General features: G+C 37.2%; 1 protein-coding gene across 1 annotated transcript in view; it reads right to left on the reverse strand.

The window, feature by feature from the left end:
• dock10 (dedicator of cytokinesis 10) overlaps positions 1–14,878 on the reverse strand; it is an 88,657-nt gene extending 73,779 nt beyond the window's left edge. Inside the window, exon 1 of the mRNA XM_038298581.1 lies at positions 14,590–14,878. Coding sequence (XP_038154509.1) covers positions 14,590–14,697 — 108 coding nt within the window. The 5' untranslated portion in view covers positions 14,698–14,878. The remainder of the gene's footprint in view (positions 1–14,589) is intronic.
• Between the last annotated feature and the right edge of the window lie 6,189 nt (positions 14,879–21,067).

Here is a 21,067-nt window from a genome sequence, read left to right on the forward strand (position 1 = left end):
CTCATGTGACCTTTCAAAGGAACTGCTATACTGGCAGACACACATATTCACTCTACTTTTCCCACGTAGATCAAACAAAAATGTCTCTTTTTCTTCTTCAATTTCAACCCAGCGAATGGAAATACAATATTTCAAAGTAACATATTTTTTAAAAAGTATTTCCCGTGTTTACTTTAGCACAGTTATACTGTGTAGTCCATCATGCAGTACTCAAACAGAGGAGTAATTCAGTCAGAGACAGTGCTAATAGTGACAGGCTCAGGCAGTAGCTTCTTTTCTGCTTTTATGTCACTGCCCTTTGCGAATGAGTCATTTAGAATATCAGCACCATCACACATCATGGCCTGGCAGTGCAAGTTCCTCCTGCTCCAGACAGAACACTGTCTACACAAGTGTAAAGTATAAAGCAGTTACCTCCACTAAGATTTGCATTAAAATATGTAATTAACCTAATTACAACATAATGGAAAAAATATTGTGTTAGTGTGCGGTATCTCTTAATGTGATGATGTAGAAAAAGAAAATTAGCTGTAGTTCACGGTTACAGCATGCATGCAGTTAGGGAAAGAGCAAAACAGATATCCCCTCTCACACAGTCTTGAGCATGCACAAACAGCATCTGTGAGGTTAAAACCTCAAGATTTTGGTTAAACACTCGCTATGGAGTTTGATATAAAATATGCATCAGTGAGGCGGGTGTTGCACAGTGCCTCTATATCTCAACATGAGATGCGAGTTGCAATTGACAGGAAACTTTGCAATACATTGAATATTGACACACACCAATAGCTTTAAATAATCAGCTAATACTTCTCAAAAACCTATTTTGAATAGCAGTTCTTTAGACATCCTTTAAACTACATGGGGCCAGTTTATTTTACCCCCTTCAGTTTAGGATGAAAATGTCCATTACCAAAAAAAAAAAAAGAAAACTATAAATGCGTCTTTGTCTACTTTCTTTACAATTCCTTTAAAACTTCAATTCCATCCAAACCACAAAACTACGGTTGTATGGAATTCAATGCCTGTGTGATTACCTAATCTCAATTGTATGAAATTAATTTTCCATATGCCAAATATAAGTGCAATATTTGCCTGAACACAGACTTTACATAGGGGTTCATCAATTAGAGCTTCTAGTTGACTGATGGTCCTAAAAATGGCTGATCTGCTGATTTCAATTATTTTTTATAAATAACACTACAAGATGTTATAATGTCTTAATATTAATTACATTGACATGATAATTACAAGGCTGCATGTTGCAACAAGTGTGAACTTAAATGACTTAAGCAGCCCCATTTAATCTGAAATCTTACCAAGAGTATAATATCTGTAATTCACAGAATTCATTATACAAAATTAAAATATAAGAAAATAATTTAACACACAACATATTTCCATTTAGGAAGATAAATAATTGGGAAATTTTAGAAGGTATTTTTGTCAGTTATAATTTCAAACATTTTTAATCAAGCATTCAAAGTATTCAGTACCATCCTGTTAATAATAAACAGGAAGATACATTATTTGCTAATAAAGTCCAGGAGGATGTCTGCAGAATACAATGTGAGGTTTTAAGACCTACACAAACCGGATGAGCTATCAAGCATGGTGATGGTAGCATCAAGCTCAGGGTCTGCATCACTGCCAATGGAACTGGCAGAGGTAATTAGTTAATGAAGATGGTGGTTTACACACAAATTTATAACCTCTGTGAACTTTCAAATAAAGAGTAGTTGTTGAGACTTGCAAACTGTTGGTGTTTCAACAGGATATTAACACTAGTATTACCCCTCTAATACCGAGGAAGCCGAGGTGCTACCAGGCTAGCCAAGAGATGAAGTTACTCCAGTATGTCCTGGGTCTTCGAATGGGCCTCCTCGCTGTGTGACATGCCTGGAATACCTTGCAAGTGAGGCGTTCAGGTGGCATCTGAAAAATATGCCAGAGCCACCTGACCTCACCTGAGTTGACTCCTTTCTATGTGAAGCTCCGAGCTCCAAGCCCCTCCAAATGACTGAGCTCCACCCCCAATCTCTAAGGAAGCGCCCATTTCGGCTGCTTGTATCTGGGATCTTGTTCTTTCAGTCATGATCCAGATTTCATGACCATAAGTGAGGGTAGAAATGAAGACCGAGCCTTAAAGCTTTGCATTTTCGCTCAGTTCTCTTTTCACCACAACACCCTGGTGCAGCAGCCGTATTATAGCAGCAGCCACACCGATCCATCTGTCGACCTCTCGATTCTCCCCTAGCTTGTGAACAGGACCCAAAGTTACTTAAACTCCTCCACTTGGGGGAGGAACTCTCCTCCAAACTGAATGGGACAGGCCACCTTTTTCCGCCCGAGAACCATGGCCTCAGGCTTCGAGGAGCTCTCATCCCGGGTAACTTCATACTCTGCATTAAATTACCAAAGTGTCTGCTGTAGGTCTTGACAGGAGGGAGCCAGCAGAACTACATCATCCTCGAAAAGCTTGGATGAGATCCACCGGACCCTAAACCAGTCCCCCTCTGTCAATTCGCTACACCTAGAAATTCTGTCCATAAACGTTATGAACAGGACCGGTGACAGTAGGCAGCCCTGTCGAAGTCCAATGTGCAATTGGAATAGGTCCGACTTAATGCCGGCAATGCGGACAGGCTCCTGCTCCACTTGCATAGAGACCAGATGGCCCTTAGTAAAGGACACCCGACTTCCTACAGCTGAAAAGCCCCCACAAGGCAACATGAGGGACCCTGTCGAATGACTTCTCCAGGTCCACAAAGTAAATGTGGACTGGTTGGGCAACCTCCCATGAACTCTCAACCACACTGCAGAGGGTGCAGCACTGGTCCACTGTTCCACAGCCAGGAAAAAAAACATGCTGCTCCTCCTGAAAGCCGAGTTTCGACCATCAGCTGAACTCCCCTCACCTGCACACTGGCACATGCCTTATCGTGGATGCTGAGGAGTGTGGTTCCCCTATAGTTGAAACACACTCTCCGGTCCCCTTTCTTATGCAGGGGAACCTTAACAGTTCTTAGAACTGAAAATATTAAACAGCAATTTTTGAGTTTCAGGGCGTCACCCTTTATTTTTAAAAAAATGTGGAAGTACTGTTTGAAACGTCATGGTTCAAGATTATCACATTTAGGGGAAGTTTCCTGAATCTTATCATCTGTATGACATTTTAATATTTCTACATGACAGGTTTGCACGGCTTACTAAATCTCCACCACAGAGTTTCAGTTTTGCTCAGGTGTTGCTTCTTTTGCCATTGCATGACACTTCACTGACTCAGCCAAACTCAACTGTTGCAGCAAGCTACACTTGCGTTCTTGAGCTTGATTTGCTCTTAAACAAGTGTTTTACTGTGTTTTACATATGTTCCGTAAAGCTACAACAGAAGCCCAGATCATGCTTTTCAACATATCTACTTGACAGTTGAAGTGTCCACACAGTTACTCTAATTTGCTTTTATGTATTATTTTATTTCCTCAGCATTGCAATGGTTCAATGTAATCACCAAGTGGAAACATGATCAACTGAATTTGATCACCAGCAATTGGCTGTCTAACAACAGGAACTCTACGCTGAATTTGTCCACCTATATAATTTAGGAATCAATGATGTGGGAAGATTAACAATGGATTTTATGCGTAATTCTGATGTTAATGACATGCAACACTATGGTGTTTTTTTTTGTAACAATTACTAAACCAACCATATAGATACATTTTAAACTTGAATTGAAATGTAATGAAATGTCTCCTGACTAAAGCACATTTAAGGTTTCAAACATGTAATCACTCTGAATAGAAATGCAACTTCACATTCAGTGTTTATCACATTAATCAGAATAAAGAGCTGTATAATTTGGAATTATTTTTTAAAATCTACTGAGCTAGTAAAATCAGATCTTAGTTAATATTGCAACTGTCATGATAAGTAGCTCTGGACCGAAATAAACTGAGGCTCGGAAGCCACATGGTACATTTTGAGAACTTAGTAAAGTTCTTGAGGCATATGAATAATAAAACAATTAAGGAGACATGAAGATGTCTACAAAGCTGATGAATACTGGCACGGAAGCAGCCAATTAAATGACTTTTTTGGACGAGGGAGATATGATGTACAGGGGGAAAAAACACAGGAACAAACTAAGAGATGCCTGTCCAAATTCTCATTGCAACCACAAAGCAGGCTTGAATCAGAGGCAACTTGACAAAGTTTCGACACCTATGCTGGAGTCTTTCTCAATTGTGTAGGCTTGCGCTAGAGCAATTTGTAGTTGGAGCACTGATGATTTTAAGCTCTTGGACGCCCGTCGTTCTCAGAGGACCCCAAGTAAGACACCAATCAATGACATTCCTGTTGTTTCTTTTGAGTTGTTGGAGTCTGTTTTCTTTATGGGTTTTTGTGTTTGGTAATATGAATAATGATGAGCAGGCTTGTGTAAACTCTTTGAATGAGTTCCAATATAGAGTTACATATGCTTAAAAGATTTTCTCTTTTAACAAAGAGGATTTTCTTCACTCCAACTCTTTTAAAACCATCTGCTTTCTCTATCCTAGATCCAAACATGTTTGTCATCATATGTGTGCCCTGTGCTCTTGAGGAGTATATGTACAGGTGAATCTCGCCCAGAGCTTCTGGCTGCATTGTGCTGTGCCGTGTGTTTGTCTAGTTGTTGTTTGGTTCCTGTAGAGCAAGAGTCCAGGCAGTCCTCTCTGCCGTGAACCACAAACCAACGCTGCTCAGCTTTGGTTTGGGGTGTTCTGTCTTTCAAGAGAACCTTTGATTCTCTGAATTTGTTATTATAGTATTTCGATAGTCCTTTTGAATCAAAAGGGATATTTTGAGGGACACAGCCTCAAGTTAATAATTATTAAATCTATCTATACGTTTATATTCTTGTCGAGCTGTACAGACTTGAAATGACATTGCTATCACTAGTATTTAGCATCCATTAACTTTGCAGCTGTCAGGATCCCAGTTTTGTGTCTGTCTGTTTGTGTTGTCTTTTGTGTTCTCCCTTCCTCCACCAGGAGGCGCCTGGCTCCGGTTCGCCTTCTCACACACCTGCAAACGGTTACCTCATCACCGGACTGCTCTTAAGCTGCTGGTTGCCATTACTTCGACGCCAGAGTATTTGCCAGTTTGGGGTACTCTAGCTAAGCCTTGTTTATTCTGAGTCTAATCTGAGTCTTTGCATTTTGAGTTTTTGTACTCTAGCAAAGCTGAGATCACATTGAGTTTTACTGATCACTCTCTGAGTAAGGAAATCATCTTCACCACTACCCGTTCAAGTACCACAAGAAAACTGAGTTGCAACCAGCGGCTGCATCATTCCACTCTGTCCGAGTTCTGGGTAAACCCTGTTCCACCCTCCACCAAATCAAACAATCTCTGGAAGACCAACACACAGACTGGAGTCTAAGTGTCTCTTCCTCTCTGGAAACGTGAGTGGCCACAAATCCTCTCCTTCAAGATTAACAACTCCAATTTCCCACTGAGCCTGAATCTAACAGCCTGTCTTCTCCTCGTCTTCCAGTTCCCGGCCGAGCAGAGTTCGGAGGAACTCTGCACCAAACTCAAAATACTCTTCAATAAAACCCGTTGAACCTTTACTCTGTGTCTCTCTGTTTGGCTTCACTGCATGTGGGTCCGAGCCTTAGATAAAATCATGACAGCAGCCACATTTTAAAGGTTCAGCAGTTGTAGGGTAGAGTTAGATATTAGGTTTGTGGGTTATGGTTTCCACTTCAGTGTCACAAATAATCATACCAAATTTCTAACAGTATTTGAGTTATATCCCTCTTGAAATTAAACACTGGATCTTGGTCTTCATTATCTTTACACTTCGCTGGGAGGTGCTATATGGCTTGGCCTCTTAGACTAGGGTTTTATTTATGAACAAATTGAGCGAAATTGAGCCACTTTAGGCCCAGGGGACGACCCAGGACACGCTGGAGAGACTATGTCTCTCTGCTGGCCTGGGAGCGCCTAGGGCTTCCCCCAACAGAGCTGGAGGAGGTGTCTGCGGAGAGGGAAGTCTGGGAGTCTCTGCTTAGTCTGCTGCCCTCGCGACCCGGTTCCGGATAAAGTGGGAGACGACGAGTTGAGCGAAAAAGAAAAGTACAAAACACAAAAACAACAAATAATACGGGAGCAGGAAACGGTAATCTTTCAAAACATTGTTCATGCAACCAGAGTGAGTTACTGGCAGCCAAATTTAAAAGATGTCCAATAACGTGACTATGTACCTTTAAACAAAGCACTTCTAGGACATAAATGTTCCAAACTACATAAATTAATAAGTTAAGGCTAAAACTATTTAGCCTGACGTAGTCCGACTCAATTCTAGTCAGAATATGAGTCTGATACTGCTCCATAGAGCTATGATTATGGGGCGTGTTTTGAACGAACCAGGAAAAAAATGCCTCTGTACTCAATTGGATGGAGTGCGTGACGTATCTTAAGCGAGGCATAGTTGTTGTCCACAAAAATCAAAGCGTGCAGTTTCACGCCTAGAATAAGAAGATGAGACTTGATCGCGTTTCTCTGTTCCTCTTTTAAAATTAATTTGCTGTCGATATCTTCTAGAACAGACCTAATAGCAGAATATACTCACCCAAACTCTCCAGCGGCAGCCAATATTGTTGTCACCCAAGCGCGCTTTGGTCACGTGGTTGATAACGTTACTCTTGATCATCTGTCCATCATCGTATAAAGCCCGCCCTGACAATTTGATTGGATCGCCTGACAGTGGGCTTTAATACTCGCGCTACTATGGAGCAGAGCCAGACCGAACTTCCCCGAACTCAAACCTTGTGGGCGGGACTAAGTTCGGACTGGCACCCAGGCTAAAAACTATTACCCATTTGAATAAATAATACACGGATATTAAATGTAGCCATGAAATTATGGAACAGCTGAATGTAAGTAAAATGCTCATCTCATTATTATAAAATAGATTACATAATATAAAGAATCATCTAATTTGATCATCTATCCCAATTACTGAAATAACCATGGAGGCATTTTTAATTAATTCTAATCTATTTATTGTTTGAAAATTAGCTTTTAAAATGTCAGCTTTTATTTTTTTAAAGATGTTTTCCAAATGAATGATTTAGTTGGCCAATCACCAGCAGTGGGTTGGACCTGAACCCCTATTGACTGATATCAAACAGCTACTTGATTGTTATAAAGAAATTATCACTGGGTGGCTATTTTTTTTTCTTTTACAACTTTTTGTTGTCATTACACTGTCACAAGTACAAAGCAAAGAAATGTACTCTCTGCATTTAACCCACCCCATTGGGCTGCCATTGTGAGGTGCCTAGGGAGCAGTTTGGGGATAAGGGTCTTGCTCAAGGAGCCAGAGTGTCTAGGCTGCCACAACCCATACAAAGTCAGAAGATACTATTTTGAGTCGCTATAATTGCACTTTTTAAACCATTGTCATGCTTAATAACTCTTTCTGATGTAAAAACTGATGATGCTGTGGTAGAAAAAGAAGATTTGGGTTTCAGGAGTGACAAATGTTACAGTGTTTTCAGCATTCATGTGGCAAAGTGGTGGAACTGGAGTTGGTTAATCTCAACTATTATAGCTGATGAAATAAAAAAGTGATGGGGAAAAACATCCTGAAATAAAAGCAACATCAAGAAAGTTACATTTTGAAATAAACACTGCTGTAATTAAAATAAAGATGCCTAAACAAAAATGTATGTTACTGGGATAAAATGTCAAATGAAATGATTATTTTTATTATTTTGAAATCTATTTCATAATGATAAGCTGTGAATTTTATTTGCATTAATTTGTGTATTAGTTATTTAAGTAGCTATCTATTTCACTTTGGCGTTCCCTAGCCATATGCACAACATAACAGTTTGTTATGGTTCTAAGGCTGTGTATGTAATTACTTGACACTGCAAAGGTTATGTGTTCATTGCTAATCAAATCAATTCAGAGAAATCTTTGTGCTCAAACAAGAAGCTTGAGAATAGACATATGAATTTCTTCTCCTTGCTTACATCCAATCCTTTCTTAGGACCACATAAACATCAAAATGTGCAATTACATCAAGACAATTACACACACAGTTTAAGAACAAACCTATTACGGAGTGTTTAGAGAAGCTATCATCATCAGAGTCCCAGTCAAAGATGAGTGAGATACTGAATATCTTTCTTCCTCTTTCATCCATTTTCCCATAATTTTCTTCCTGGGTTTCCGCTCATCACAGTCTTGGTCTCTGATACGATAAAAACTGTTGATGTCTGAGACATCATCAGTTAAAGGCTTTCCGTCTCCATTTTTAAAAACTATGTTTAGATAATATGTTTGACATAAAGAGCAGGGATCTGTGCAGGAAATGAATAAAATCTATGTTTTTGGGCATCTTATTTAGGAATTGTGGCTGTTAAAACAAAGAATCAGATATAATGGACAAATAAAATAGGTGTTCAAAGAGCTAATTAAGGGGGCTGGGTAGAGGTGCAATGGAAAAGAGTTACAGTGTAATAAGATTCAAGACCCAATTTCATAATAACCAGAACCATAGTGGAGGAGAGTAGAGAAGCGCTGTAGAAGATTAAAAATGATGAACGGAAAAACATCTGAAATGCTTCCTGTTAGACTCCCACCCCCTCAGCCTGAAAAACTGGTGTCTGCCCTGTGACACAATTGATTTTAAGGATGATAAACTGGCCAAGCAGACATGAGGCAGGGGTTTTAATAACCGATTCTGCACGCTGCTCAAACCAAATCAAAGATCGCATTGACATCTCTCTTGTTTAAGCACCACAGCACACTGCGGTGAATCAAGCTCAACACAGATCTAAAGCAAGTTGAAACTCTTAATGTGTATGTAAAACCAGAAATGTTCTAAATACAACTATGACACAGACAGACACAGAAAAAAATGCACGTAAACCACTTTGTGCACTGAATAAATAGACCAATGAGCTGTTACATACGATGCACCCCAGGCGGTCAACACAAAGTGTCATGCAGAGGAAGCAGAGTGAGACGGCAGCAGGTCCCTTTAACCACAGACAGCCACAACATATCACTGGAAAATGTCTGGCAAGAGAGACCCCAACTACAACAAATGTGCATGTCACAGTAGGCAACCCACATTTTAGCTCCAGGAAACAGGCAAGCTTAGTTAGGGTATTACAACTAAAAACAAGGAAACACACATAAAGCAAGTGGCTCAGGAGACAATGAAAACACACAGATAAATTAAGTAAAATGCAATATTTCTAAAACATTTTTAAATATTGGTCATTTATTAATTCTGTTAGCATAGGAAAGAGCAGACACAGAATTAAAAGAATATGTTCAAGGACAGGTGATAAAATATGAAGATGTCTGGATGTATTCTGCAGCTTCCGGTTCAAGCTTTGGAAGAAAAAGAACATCTCATTCAACCTGATTTTGGAATTCTGCAACTTACAAAGTGAGCTTGTGTCTTCAGTTTTAAGGCTTTTCTGAATAGTTCAATTAATCAAAAGTAACATGACAATACAACTATAATCATTTAAGTTGTATCTGCCCTGAAACCTTTAAAGCACTTTCAGACAGTTCCTAAATGAGTCAGTTCTTAAAATTGTGAAATAAAAATACAATTTTGGAAGGGGTGACAAAATTATTTAAATAAAACTCACCCAGGTTCAACTTGAAACATAATTCTGTTTATTTAGCAAATATTTAAAACAACTGTCGTGTCAAGGCACCAAACAACTCAAATCGTTCAAAATGGTAATTTGTCTAATATAGTACTGATAAACAGTTTTCACTTGAAAACATCAGATATAACAACATACAGGCACAACAGGGATGGAATTTGGTAGAAATAAAAATACTTTTGGTATTTAAACCTTGTGCTGCTTTCAAGAAAACAGACAAACAATAAAAAAAAAAAAAAATGGATGTGCTTTTCCTAAACCTAAATAATAGTTTTATAAGTTGTATAGTTTTAATGAAATGATGGGACCATACTTAAGTAAAACTATTCAAAAGGCTGCTGGTCATTAAGGTTAGGTCAAGAGCTGAGTAAGTACTATAGTTCAAAGTGATTTTGTATTTTACCCATAAGTCTTTAGGATGTATGCAAATTTTTAGAGAGAGAGAGAATTCTTAAGATGCTAAGAATCCACTTGGAGAATAGGATATATACGGAGAAGTGCATAATATTTAACTAGATCCTGTTGAATCAGGATGGACATTCGGCATAACACTTCTGCCAATTCTGTCTTCAAGTTTGACTTGCAGTAGTGGGCTCTGTAGCAGTAGAAAGACTCACTTTTATTATGAAATTGTAACGACATATTTAGTCCTGTTGGAGCAAAGTAATGTCTTCTTTCAATGTTTTAAGATGAATGTTTACAAATTTTTGGTAGACTTTATGTATATAATTAAAATGTTATTCTGAATCTAGAACACCTGCATTTTTTGCATTTTCTGTGGTTTTGAGTTTTACTCGGTTTAGTTGAGTGTAAATTAATAACCTAGGATCAAATCAATGATTTCTTCTTTTTCTGCACTAAAGATTCCTTAAAACTGATATAATATATAATGATAATTCTGAAAGATAGAGTGGGGGATGTTTTCTTTTTTTTTCCCTTTTTCTTTTTCTTGTGCTTGCTCTGGCAATTGTTTAATGGGCGTTCTCTCGAGAGAGAGCGGGGACAGGGTTGTGCATTTCTTTTTTTAAATGGAGAGGGTGGGTCTTTTAAAAAATCTTCAAAAATCCTCCACACTTCCTTTAACTTAAAGGCAGTTAGGTCAACAGCATACATCCTGTGGAAGATGTTGTAAAATGCTTTGCACTTTAATATTTGGGAAGCATTGATATAAAATAGCTGTGGCCCAAGAATGGAGCCCTATAGAACCCCACATATAAACTTTGTTTGTCAGGTTTTAAAATGACTAAATTACACAAAGTTATCCTGGGCAGTCAAAAAAGGTTTAGTCTGATGAGGCACATTAGGAGATAGGCCTATATAATGATTGTATCAAAAATTGTATTTAAAGCTGAATAAAATACACTTGTAATAAAAATCCAGGATTAATTTGGCACAGATGATTACCAGTATGGGGACCAGCTTTGAGGCTTGTGCTGCCATAGTAACATAAGGGATGCCAAAGACAATGCATGATATTTATTACTGATATTTATTTAAAAAGAATATATATATATATATATATAGACTAATGTGTGAGAATGACTACATGCACAGCACCCTTGCCCTTGTTCTGTTGGTTAAACACATCATGAGTTGCAGTGATCCCAGGGTGCATGAGAACCCTAGTCTATTGCCAAGCGACTGTCGAGGATGGTAGCATGGAGGCATGGTACGACATGTGCCTTGCCCCACAGGGCAGCCAGTCATAAGAATGACACTTGTGTGTACACTGCTGTGCTGGTCAGTTCAGCTGAGCGCCATAATAAATCCACTTAGTGCTTCAAGATACAAGAGCATTTCTTGTTAGGTAGTTTAAATTGCTGCCCTTGAGGACTGTTCCATTTAACAACTATCTCATTTCTTTCTCCGAACAACATATTTCATTTTCTTAATTTCTTTATTGAGTAACTGATGTAGACTAGCTCTACTGTAGACATTCTCTACTAAGATCTGTAAATCTATGGCTCAATGAAGCTACTCCTTCCAACTCTGCATATTTGGGGATGGGTGGGCTGACCACTTTGCTAAACACTCTGAAAGCATTGATTACTTTTACAGAGCTGCTCATCTGAGGAAAAATTCAACTTTTACCAGTGGGATTTTTGAAGGTATTTTGTTGGGTGAAACGCACTTTCACTCGAATTCTCAATGACTGACATTATGTGAGGTCATAGAGAGTAAACAAGGTTCCACATGTAAGTAAGACATGTAGGAATAAGGTCCAGAGAAAAGGTGAGGAAAGCCAGCAAGGGAAAGAGGGACTAATATTAAATGAGTGAATAAAGCTGGCAAGGATGAAAAGCGAGACAGGACGAGGTCAGTGGGAGAGTGAGTATTCACGCTTCAGTGAATCTTATGCCATAGGGTCTGTTTCTGCTGACCTGCTTTCTTTCACTAACAAAGGACGGCCGTTTGCACACTCCAAAAGCATTCCACACGTGCATACAACACTTCTGGAGATTTACATGCACACTTAACCAAAGTCTGTGTTTAGGGTACGCAGTTCTAAAGACACGCCTCTACTTAATCTTAGCTCCATGCCTATCTCTACAGCTATGTGCAGAGGATATTGTACTTTGAGGGTGGTCTTTTTTTAATCATCATCCATTTTAAGGCAGAAGATAGAAATGAGATTATTATTAATAAGTATTATTAAGTCTTTAGCCAAAAAATAAGAAAACGTTTTGTTCACTGCTTTGAAAGAGAAACACAGTAGATGTTTCCACTTCAGTTTCCTCTTTTAATAATTAAATCACTCTTTTTGACACTAGGAGGTTTGATTAAAGATGCAACAATAACTTTATATACATAAAAATAACTTCATTTATCCATATTTTACGAGAGGTAAATAAGAAACCCATACAATCTATAGAATATTAGAAATTCTTCAACAACAGGTATCTTTTGAACATGTACCAGAATGATACCTAATTAACATGGTCTATATTCATTTCAAGCTAATTCACAATGTACAGTCGCGACAGATATAAGAACAGAACATTTTTAAAGGGCTTTCAGCATATATGAGGGGCATGAAAATGCATAATGCTTCTGTTGGTTTTGTGCTTATTTTTTATCATTTAAAAGTCAACATTATATTTCAATTAATTACATTTATTTTAATAGTTGAAATACCTTTAAGATGCCAAGTCATACCTTAAAAATAAATAGATAAAACGGCTCAATCGAAAATAGGATAGCAAAACTTGAAAGTTGAAGAATATTTGACTGTAAGTATCTAGTTTTCTTCTGTTTTATAAGATTTATCATGAAAACAAGCATTAGTTGTGGTTAAAATATGGTACTTTTTCTGACACATTTACATACTCCGTGTAAAACCTTTGAAAACAATGTAAATCATTATTAAACTTGTCCCACGGATAATTTGATATAAATTCTGTACAATTACACTAAAAAACAAAGAAATCTCTGCCCAGAAGAAAACCAAACTGCAAAGATGTTCATTAGGTTTCACTAAAATCTTCTCTAAGAATCTCTAAAAATCGCCAAACCGTGCCTTTGGGATCTGATTTAACATGATATAAGCATAATGGATATGCAGCTGAAAAATCTGCAATCACTCTGTGAAACTGTAATGTCAATATGGACATAATGCAGATGGATGTTTCCAGCACATTGTTAATTCATGCAAATCAAGGAAGCCCAATTCGGTTGGTGTATCTGGAAAGTGTATTAATGTCATCCTGTTTTTTTCATACCAATGGATATTACAGTGGACTGCACTAGTTTGAAGATAACTGATATTTAAATCATTGACAAAGTCAATTTTATTGCAAGAGTTTCTTCCTCTTAGAGCCTCTGACAGAAATAACATTGTCTTTTTTACAATGAAATGTAGCATCGCCTAAATCTGTCATGAAAGGGATAGTTATTTAAATCCTGTCATACAACTATCCAAACCAATCCCCCACCTCTCTCAGTGTGTGTCTGTCCCACTGACACAGTAACACCAAACTGAAGAGGATGTGGAGTAGGAGTAAAAAAAGACTGGAGTAGAGTGGCCTTTTCTCTATGCTAATCCCTGCAGACTGGAAACGCTCACAACAAAATGCAGGATCCTTTTTACCCCCCCTTCCCATTAGATAAATTATAATAAAACCATCAAAAACACAAATTCCTTTCTCTTTTCCCCTTGCATGACAGGGTCCTATTTTTTCAGCATCACCCCTCCTCCCACAATGTTATCTGTCAATCAAAGCCTTTCTTTAAGAAGCGCGACACACCCACCACAGCGTATCTATCCCATTTCCTAGTATAATATCGTAATAATATAATCGGTCGTAAATTAAGCACAACAGAATTCATTTTATTATTTTTCTTTTCCTTTCTTATACACTCTGCATGTTTCCCTATATGGTTTATTCTTGCACCTCTGGGCAGATGTTAACCGCTGGTTGCCATGTCGCATCCCTCTACCTATAATCCTATAATTTCCTGCGATTCATTCAATTAATTTCATGCACTGAATCTAATATACATACATCAGCTTCTATTTGCTCATATCTTCATTTGCATTCATACATACAAATGATTTAATCAAAAATTGGAACAACTATATCAATCATTGTGCTTTTCTTCGTTTTCGCTGTATTGAACTGCTTCCACTGCAGGATCAATAGAAGTGAACAGGCACTGCTGCTGCTGCTGCACTGCTGCTTGCGCTCAACCACTGCACAGGAAGATGCAACATGAATGTCAATGTCAGGTTTTCCATACAGCTGTGCTGCAGTGGTGCAACCAGGGAAGATCCCCCAAATTCACTTTCTGTCAAGCAATTTATGACAAAATAGGGCTTTTTTTTTTTTTTTTTTTTTTTTTTCTATCTTCCCACCAGAAACATCTCTATACATTTTTTTCCCATCCACAGAGGTCCACTCACCGTCGCTATGGAGTGTCTGACTGCGTTGCACGCTGTCTGCCGTATCTCGGCCGCGCTCCCCGGTTTCAGAAGGTTTTTGGTGAATCTCCGGGTTGATTCGGCTGCCATCTCCTCATCTGAGCGAAGCGAGTGATCCCTGCAGCGGCCCTAGTCAATCCCTGGCCCCTTGCGCTCCTAACCTGATCCTTCCGAGCTGTGTTTACACATACGCGCGCACTCACACAGACGCGCACATCCACCCTGACACACGCTCCACACTCACGGCGGCGTGTCTGTGGCTGGCTCTACGTGAAGTTAGTGGCATTCTCGGAAATTACTCATGTCGGGGGCTTTCAAATTAAAATCCAATTCATAAACCAGAAGAGAATGCGTCATTATCTGCAATTAGTGCTTTTATTTTGAAGGGACACACTAGTTTCCACGCCGTACAGATTTTTTTTTTTTATTCCACATGAAATCAATTGCCAATTTAAATCCGGTTTGAATGAATCGTAGATCTACACCAAGAGAAATAAAAACTCTAATTTCAGCCTGATCTGATTTTTGAATCAACCCTCGGATGCATCACAAATATGGGATCTGAAATGTCAAACAGTCTTCAGCAGTCCAGTCACGATTAAGGAAGGGTTACAGTGGAGCCTTCAGAGGAGGGATAGTGCAAACCATGTATGAACAGTGACACCTGGTGGAAACACTGCATTATGACATTCATAAAGAAAAAAAAACGTTTTGTCTCTGGATTAAAGTTGCTTACCTAATCAGTTCAGTGTGAACACATTTCCAAGATGGTTTAAAGTGAAAGGGAAAATATGAACGCATTAAAAATATCAATTACAATAGGCAACCTCTGAATAATAGAAAGACCCTAAGGGTGAAGTGGAAAGAAAACGAATCTACGGATTTCTAACTACTATATTTCTTTTTGCTGCGACCTGAAAATAAATGTGAGAGAATGTACAGGCTTGTATTCTGTAATAATGTAGATCAAACTGTGTAAAAAAATTGAAATACTTTAAGGTTTGGTTTTTATTTTGTTTTTTTTGTTTTGTTATTTGTTTCTTTTTTAATATTTTCGTTGTTTTCTGTTCCGTTTTTTAAGGAAGAGGATTAGGGCCACTGAAAAAAATTAAAAAAGCTAACTGATTTTAAATTTTATTTCTGTATAATATAAGTAAAAAGTCAGAATTCTGAGATTAAAGTCAGAATTCTGAGATAAAAGTAAGAATTCTGAGAAAAAAAGTCTGAATTCTGAGAAAAGAGTCAGAATTCTGAGATTAAAGTAAGAATTATGAGAAAAAAAAGTCTGAGCCCCTCTGATGACATGGTCAAAAAAAAATTTTAATTGTGGCCACGAAGTAGTATTTCGTGCGCAGGGCCGGTTCTAGCCCTTTGGTTACCCTAGGCGAGATTGAGTTTTGCAAACAAATATTAAATAAATCAATTTCAGAAATTACCAAATAACAATAAAAAACAATAAATTTAAGAAATTCTTCAACCAAGGACTACATAAAAAAGTAATTGATAAACATTAAATTAAATTTTCTGTTCCAGTTCAATTAAATCATTTGAACATAAATAGAAATGAAATAAACAAAAAGAAAGGATTAACAAAAAGAAAGGATGAAATAAACAAAAAGAAAGGATTAACCCTCTACAAACTTCACTCTGTGTACTCCGACGTCGAGAATCAAGAATCCACCTTTCGTATTCCATTTTCAGAGTTTTTTAAAGTGTTTAACAGAGACGTTAGCACCTCGACGTCGGAGTACACAGAGTGAAGCGAAAAGACTACAACTGTGTAAACAGGCCCCATTTCCGTTTCTGGTGGCAGCGGAATATTGACTATTCCTACAGAACTCAATGGGATTTACAAAATGCTAAATAAAACACTACAGGAACGTTTTTTCTTCACGAAACTTTTTTTGGAACGTCATTGAACAGCGCTGACGACCCGGTGAGTAGCATATTTTAAAAAAAGAACGTTTAAGGTTGTTTTAAGGACATTATCGGACATGCTCTATGGAAGCCATTCTGAAGCAGCCAGGGGGTGATTCTAAATGAGCCAAAAAGCAGAGACAGGAGCAATTGTCAAAATTTTGGTGTCGATCATTCGATTTCATCCTGGACACTACAGAAAATGGGCTAAAAGTGTTAAAAACCGAACTTCTCCTTTAAGTAGTTTTAATTTAGATAAGCTTCTTTCAGCAGACACTACTGTCACAGGTAGTGTGACAGCAATTCTTAGGGCCACCCACATATTTGGAAAAACTTCATCAAGTTTCTTCTCCTTCAAGTAAGTCAGAATTTCCATTGTCGTCATGCCAGCTTTTGGCAACACTAGGAAATTTTTCAACTCAAGTGCCAGTTCCCTCCCGTCAATATCTTTATGGTCACCATGGCTCAAAGTGTTGCTGAGGGTTTCGCACTCCTTTGCGAGTTTTTCCTCTGGCAAATTCTGAGAGTTAACCAACACTCCAAACTTCTCCTCAACATCACCTAAGAGTTTGAAGCATTCTTGCAGTGATGTAACTGACACATCAACAATGACATTGAAAAAGGAAATTTCCAATTTCTTTAGCGCATTCTCTCTGGCTCATCAGGGGATTCATAAGAGAACTGTCTTTTGGTTTTTCTCAGCCTCTTCTGCTTTAGGACAGTGTCCACATTCATCTCCTCACAGAGATCTCTTGCAGATAGCTGAGCAGAAGCGAACCCGGTGCTTCTGTAGCTGACAAGAGAGGCTTCAGTTGTTTTCAGGAGATTCAGAGCCACATCCAGTTGCGAAGAGATTGACTGCAATGCTTTGCTGACATGATGAATTTTGGCCAGCATGTCATACCACACAACGCTACAAATGGAGAAGCGGTATGACCCAACCTCTTCAGTCAAAGACTGTGCCTCAGTTTGAATCATGGAATCAGTGGCTTTCTCCCTGATCTCAAGAAGGGCATCCCTCACCTCCGCTGTCTGGAATCTCACAGCCTGTACACTGTTAATGTGACTCTCCCATCTTGTGCACGAATCGTGCGCACGAAATACTACTTTGTGGCCACGCAATAAGTATAACGTGCGCACGAAATACTACTTCGTGGCCATGCAATAAGTTTAACGTGCGCACGAAATACTTATTAATAATATTAATATCATTCCTGGACAACTGGGTAAGTAAATCAAGCTGGCTCTCAATATCCAGTTTAAATGTCTCTCGGTAATGATGGTTCTTTGCAATGCCAGGCTTCTCAGAATGTCTTTGTAGCTCATTCCCAGTCCAAAATAAAATTCTATCATACTGTCCCTTTCCATCGTGGAGCTTTAGCCTCTCTAATGCCTCTACCTTAGACCTTAGAGAAGGCGCGCTCGATTTGCCTACCCAGTTGTCCAGGAATGATATTAATATTATTAATAAGTATTTTGTGCGCACGTTAAACTTATTGCGTGGCCAAGGAAGTAGTATTTCGTGCGCACGAAATACTACTTCGTGGCCACAATTAAACATTTTTTTTGACCATGTCATCAGAGGGGCTCCGTAGAATTCTGAGAAAAAAGTCAGAGTTCTGAGATTAAAGTCAGAATTTTGAGAAAACAGTCAGAATTCTGAGATTGAAGTCATCCTCTTCCGTATTTTTTGTTCACTCGTGAAAGGAACTAAGAAAAAAGTTTTTTTTAAGTTTCCTATTGTAACACCTTGCTCAACCACTAGGGGCACTGGAGTAATAAAACAGGCCACCAGTGTGGAGAGAAATTCGTCCTTTTGTTATTTAATCAAACACAAAGAAAAAAAAGGTAAATTTTTTTTTATTTTATATTAATTTGTGAACCAAACTTTTTTCTTGCTGAATTAAATTAATTTACATTGAAGGTAAAGTTTTGCTTCAAAATATATTTTTAATTAATAAAATCATCAGTTCAAGTCTTAAAAGTTTTGATCGCATATATTTATTTTTTTATGTGTTTTATATGTTCTTGAATAATACCAAATTCAATTTTAAAATATTTTATTCTCAAAATAAAAATCAAAAACAAAACACCCTCGATAAACAAGCTTCTTTGGAAAAATAGCAGATTTTTTTTTTACAATATAAGAAATCTTGATCATTTTACTCAGACCTTTTATTTCCTATAGAATATAGGAAAATATAGAATAAAAAATAAATTAATTAATATCATCTAGGGTTTTAACTGAGTAGCTTATGATATCTTAGTGTTAACTTGTTTCTTTTTATTTGGGACCAGTTAGTGCAACACAAGAAGATGCAACATATATACACTCTGTTGATGCATGATCTGTTACAGTAAGATTCAAATCTTTCAGGGCTGAAGTTTCTAATAGCTATTTTATATGTTTTGACAAGGGCACACGCATCACAAAGGACGTTGAACTGCTGATGATTAAAAGAAGAAACAAACTTTATATCTATATATCTATATATCTATCAATCTATCTATCTATCTATCTATCTATCTATCTATCTATCTATCTATATATATATATATATATATATATATATATATATATATATATATATATATATATATATATTATAGATAGATAGATAGATAGATAGATAGATAGATAGATAGATAGATAGATAGATAGATAGATAGATAGATAGATAGATAGATAGATAGATAGATAGATAGATAGATAGATAGATAGATAGATAGATAGATAGATAGATAGATAGATAGATAGATAGATAGATAGATAGATAGATAGATAGATAGATAGATAGATAGATAGATAAATAGATAGATAGATAGCAATTTTCTTTAGATTAAATTTCAGGTACTTTACAATAGGCAGCACATTTGAGCAAAATATAAAATTTCACAATGCTTCATAGAAAAATAGAAGCTATATAAAAGATAAGAGTACAATACAATACAATTTTCAAAAAGTGTAAATTAAAAACAAAACAGGGTAAACATCAAAACTAAAATATAGAAATATATCTGACATTTGAATTGGGGCCTGTGGAAGGTGGATAGAAAGAGTATTGTGAGTCCTCCTATTAGATCCTTGCAGCTGTTTGGATCAACTGAAGCGTATTTAGAGCAGCTTTGTTAAAACAAGTAATATAGAATTATAGTGGCCAAACGAGAAAAACAAAATTAAAGCACAAATCCTGCTCTGTTGACTTTAAAGACAGTGGTCATTGAAGGATTTTATGCAAGAATCATGACAAGATCACAGTATGGCCTTAACTTGGCAATGTTTCTCAGCTGATAGAAGTTTTTTTTCAACAAGAGCCTACAGCGGATTCCAAGAGACTGTGTGGTTGAACTATGCACCAAAATTTCTAATGTCTAAATAAGCAAAGTCTTTATGTTTCAAAGAGATTCCCTAGAGAGAAATGTAAAACTGGAAACCACTGATATTAAGGTGATAGTACACGTTTGAAAAGGACTAATGATTTTGCCAAGGGGGCTGATGTACAGCATAAACAAGATTTGAACTTAAACTGTTAAACTTGTACAAATGCCTGTTTGTCAAAAGGATAATAGAACATAAGCAAAGTAACAAAATGGTTCCTTGTCCAATAACAAGTTCAGGGAGGGATTCGAACCCCACAGACTACCGCTCTGGGTCTCTGGGCAAGACCCTTTAACCCACAGTGCTCTTTTATTGTGAGATCAATAAAACGTTCAAAGTCCAAGTTGTTTGAAGAAATGTTTGCCTGCATTAATATCTTAGAGAAAGAGAAATTGGGGGATTTTCTAATTAGATGTTATTAAAAAATCCTGATCATAGAGAGGGTATATAAAAAAAGGAAAGTAAAGAAAAAAAGTATTATGATGATTTTAATTAGATTCCTTCTTTCGTTACTTACACTCAAACAAAGCATCTTAAATGCAAAAAAATAAAGCAAAGATAAAAAAAAAATATATATATATATATATATATATATATATATATATATATATATATATATATATATATATATATATATATATATTCTTCCATTTGTAGGACACCATTTAATCCTCATCCAGGCTACATCCTACAAGCATTCCATACTAACATCATCCACCTCCTATATATATGTTGTCTGCACAACATTTATAAAGTACTGCAGTATTTTTGACAAGACCAGCTTTCCCCATCATTTTCCTAAGAAACTCAAATCTCTATAGATGATTGAATTTCACAGCAGTTCATCACATACCTGCTGTAAAAGGCCTCCATCTTGTGACCGTTTCATTTAATAGTTGTCTCCTTTATCTAATCTTTGTCATGTTCTTCTGTTTCTTCCCTAAAACCTTTATCCATTATTTATTCATAATTTAGAAACTCCATGGGTCACATCTTGTTACATTGACACAGTATTGTAGGAGCCACTTGTCCTTTCCTGTGTTTATCGCCACCAGGGGTGTATTTTATTTTGAGTTAGGATTGTCTGATGGGGTTATTTAAGGTCAACCATGATTCTGTTCAGGTGTTTTTAATGAGATGAGGAAACTGTTTTCTACTGTGTTT

The sequence above is a fragment of the Cyprinodon tularosa genome, unplaced genomic scaffold, assembly GCF_016077235.1.
Source record: "Cyprinodon tularosa strain WSP-4 unplaced genomic scaffold, ASM1607723v1 ctg41, whole genome shotgun sequence".
Taxonomy (NCBI): Eukaryota; Metazoa; Chordata; class Actinopteri; order Cyprinodontiformes; family Cyprinodontidae; genus Cyprinodon; species Cyprinodon tularosa.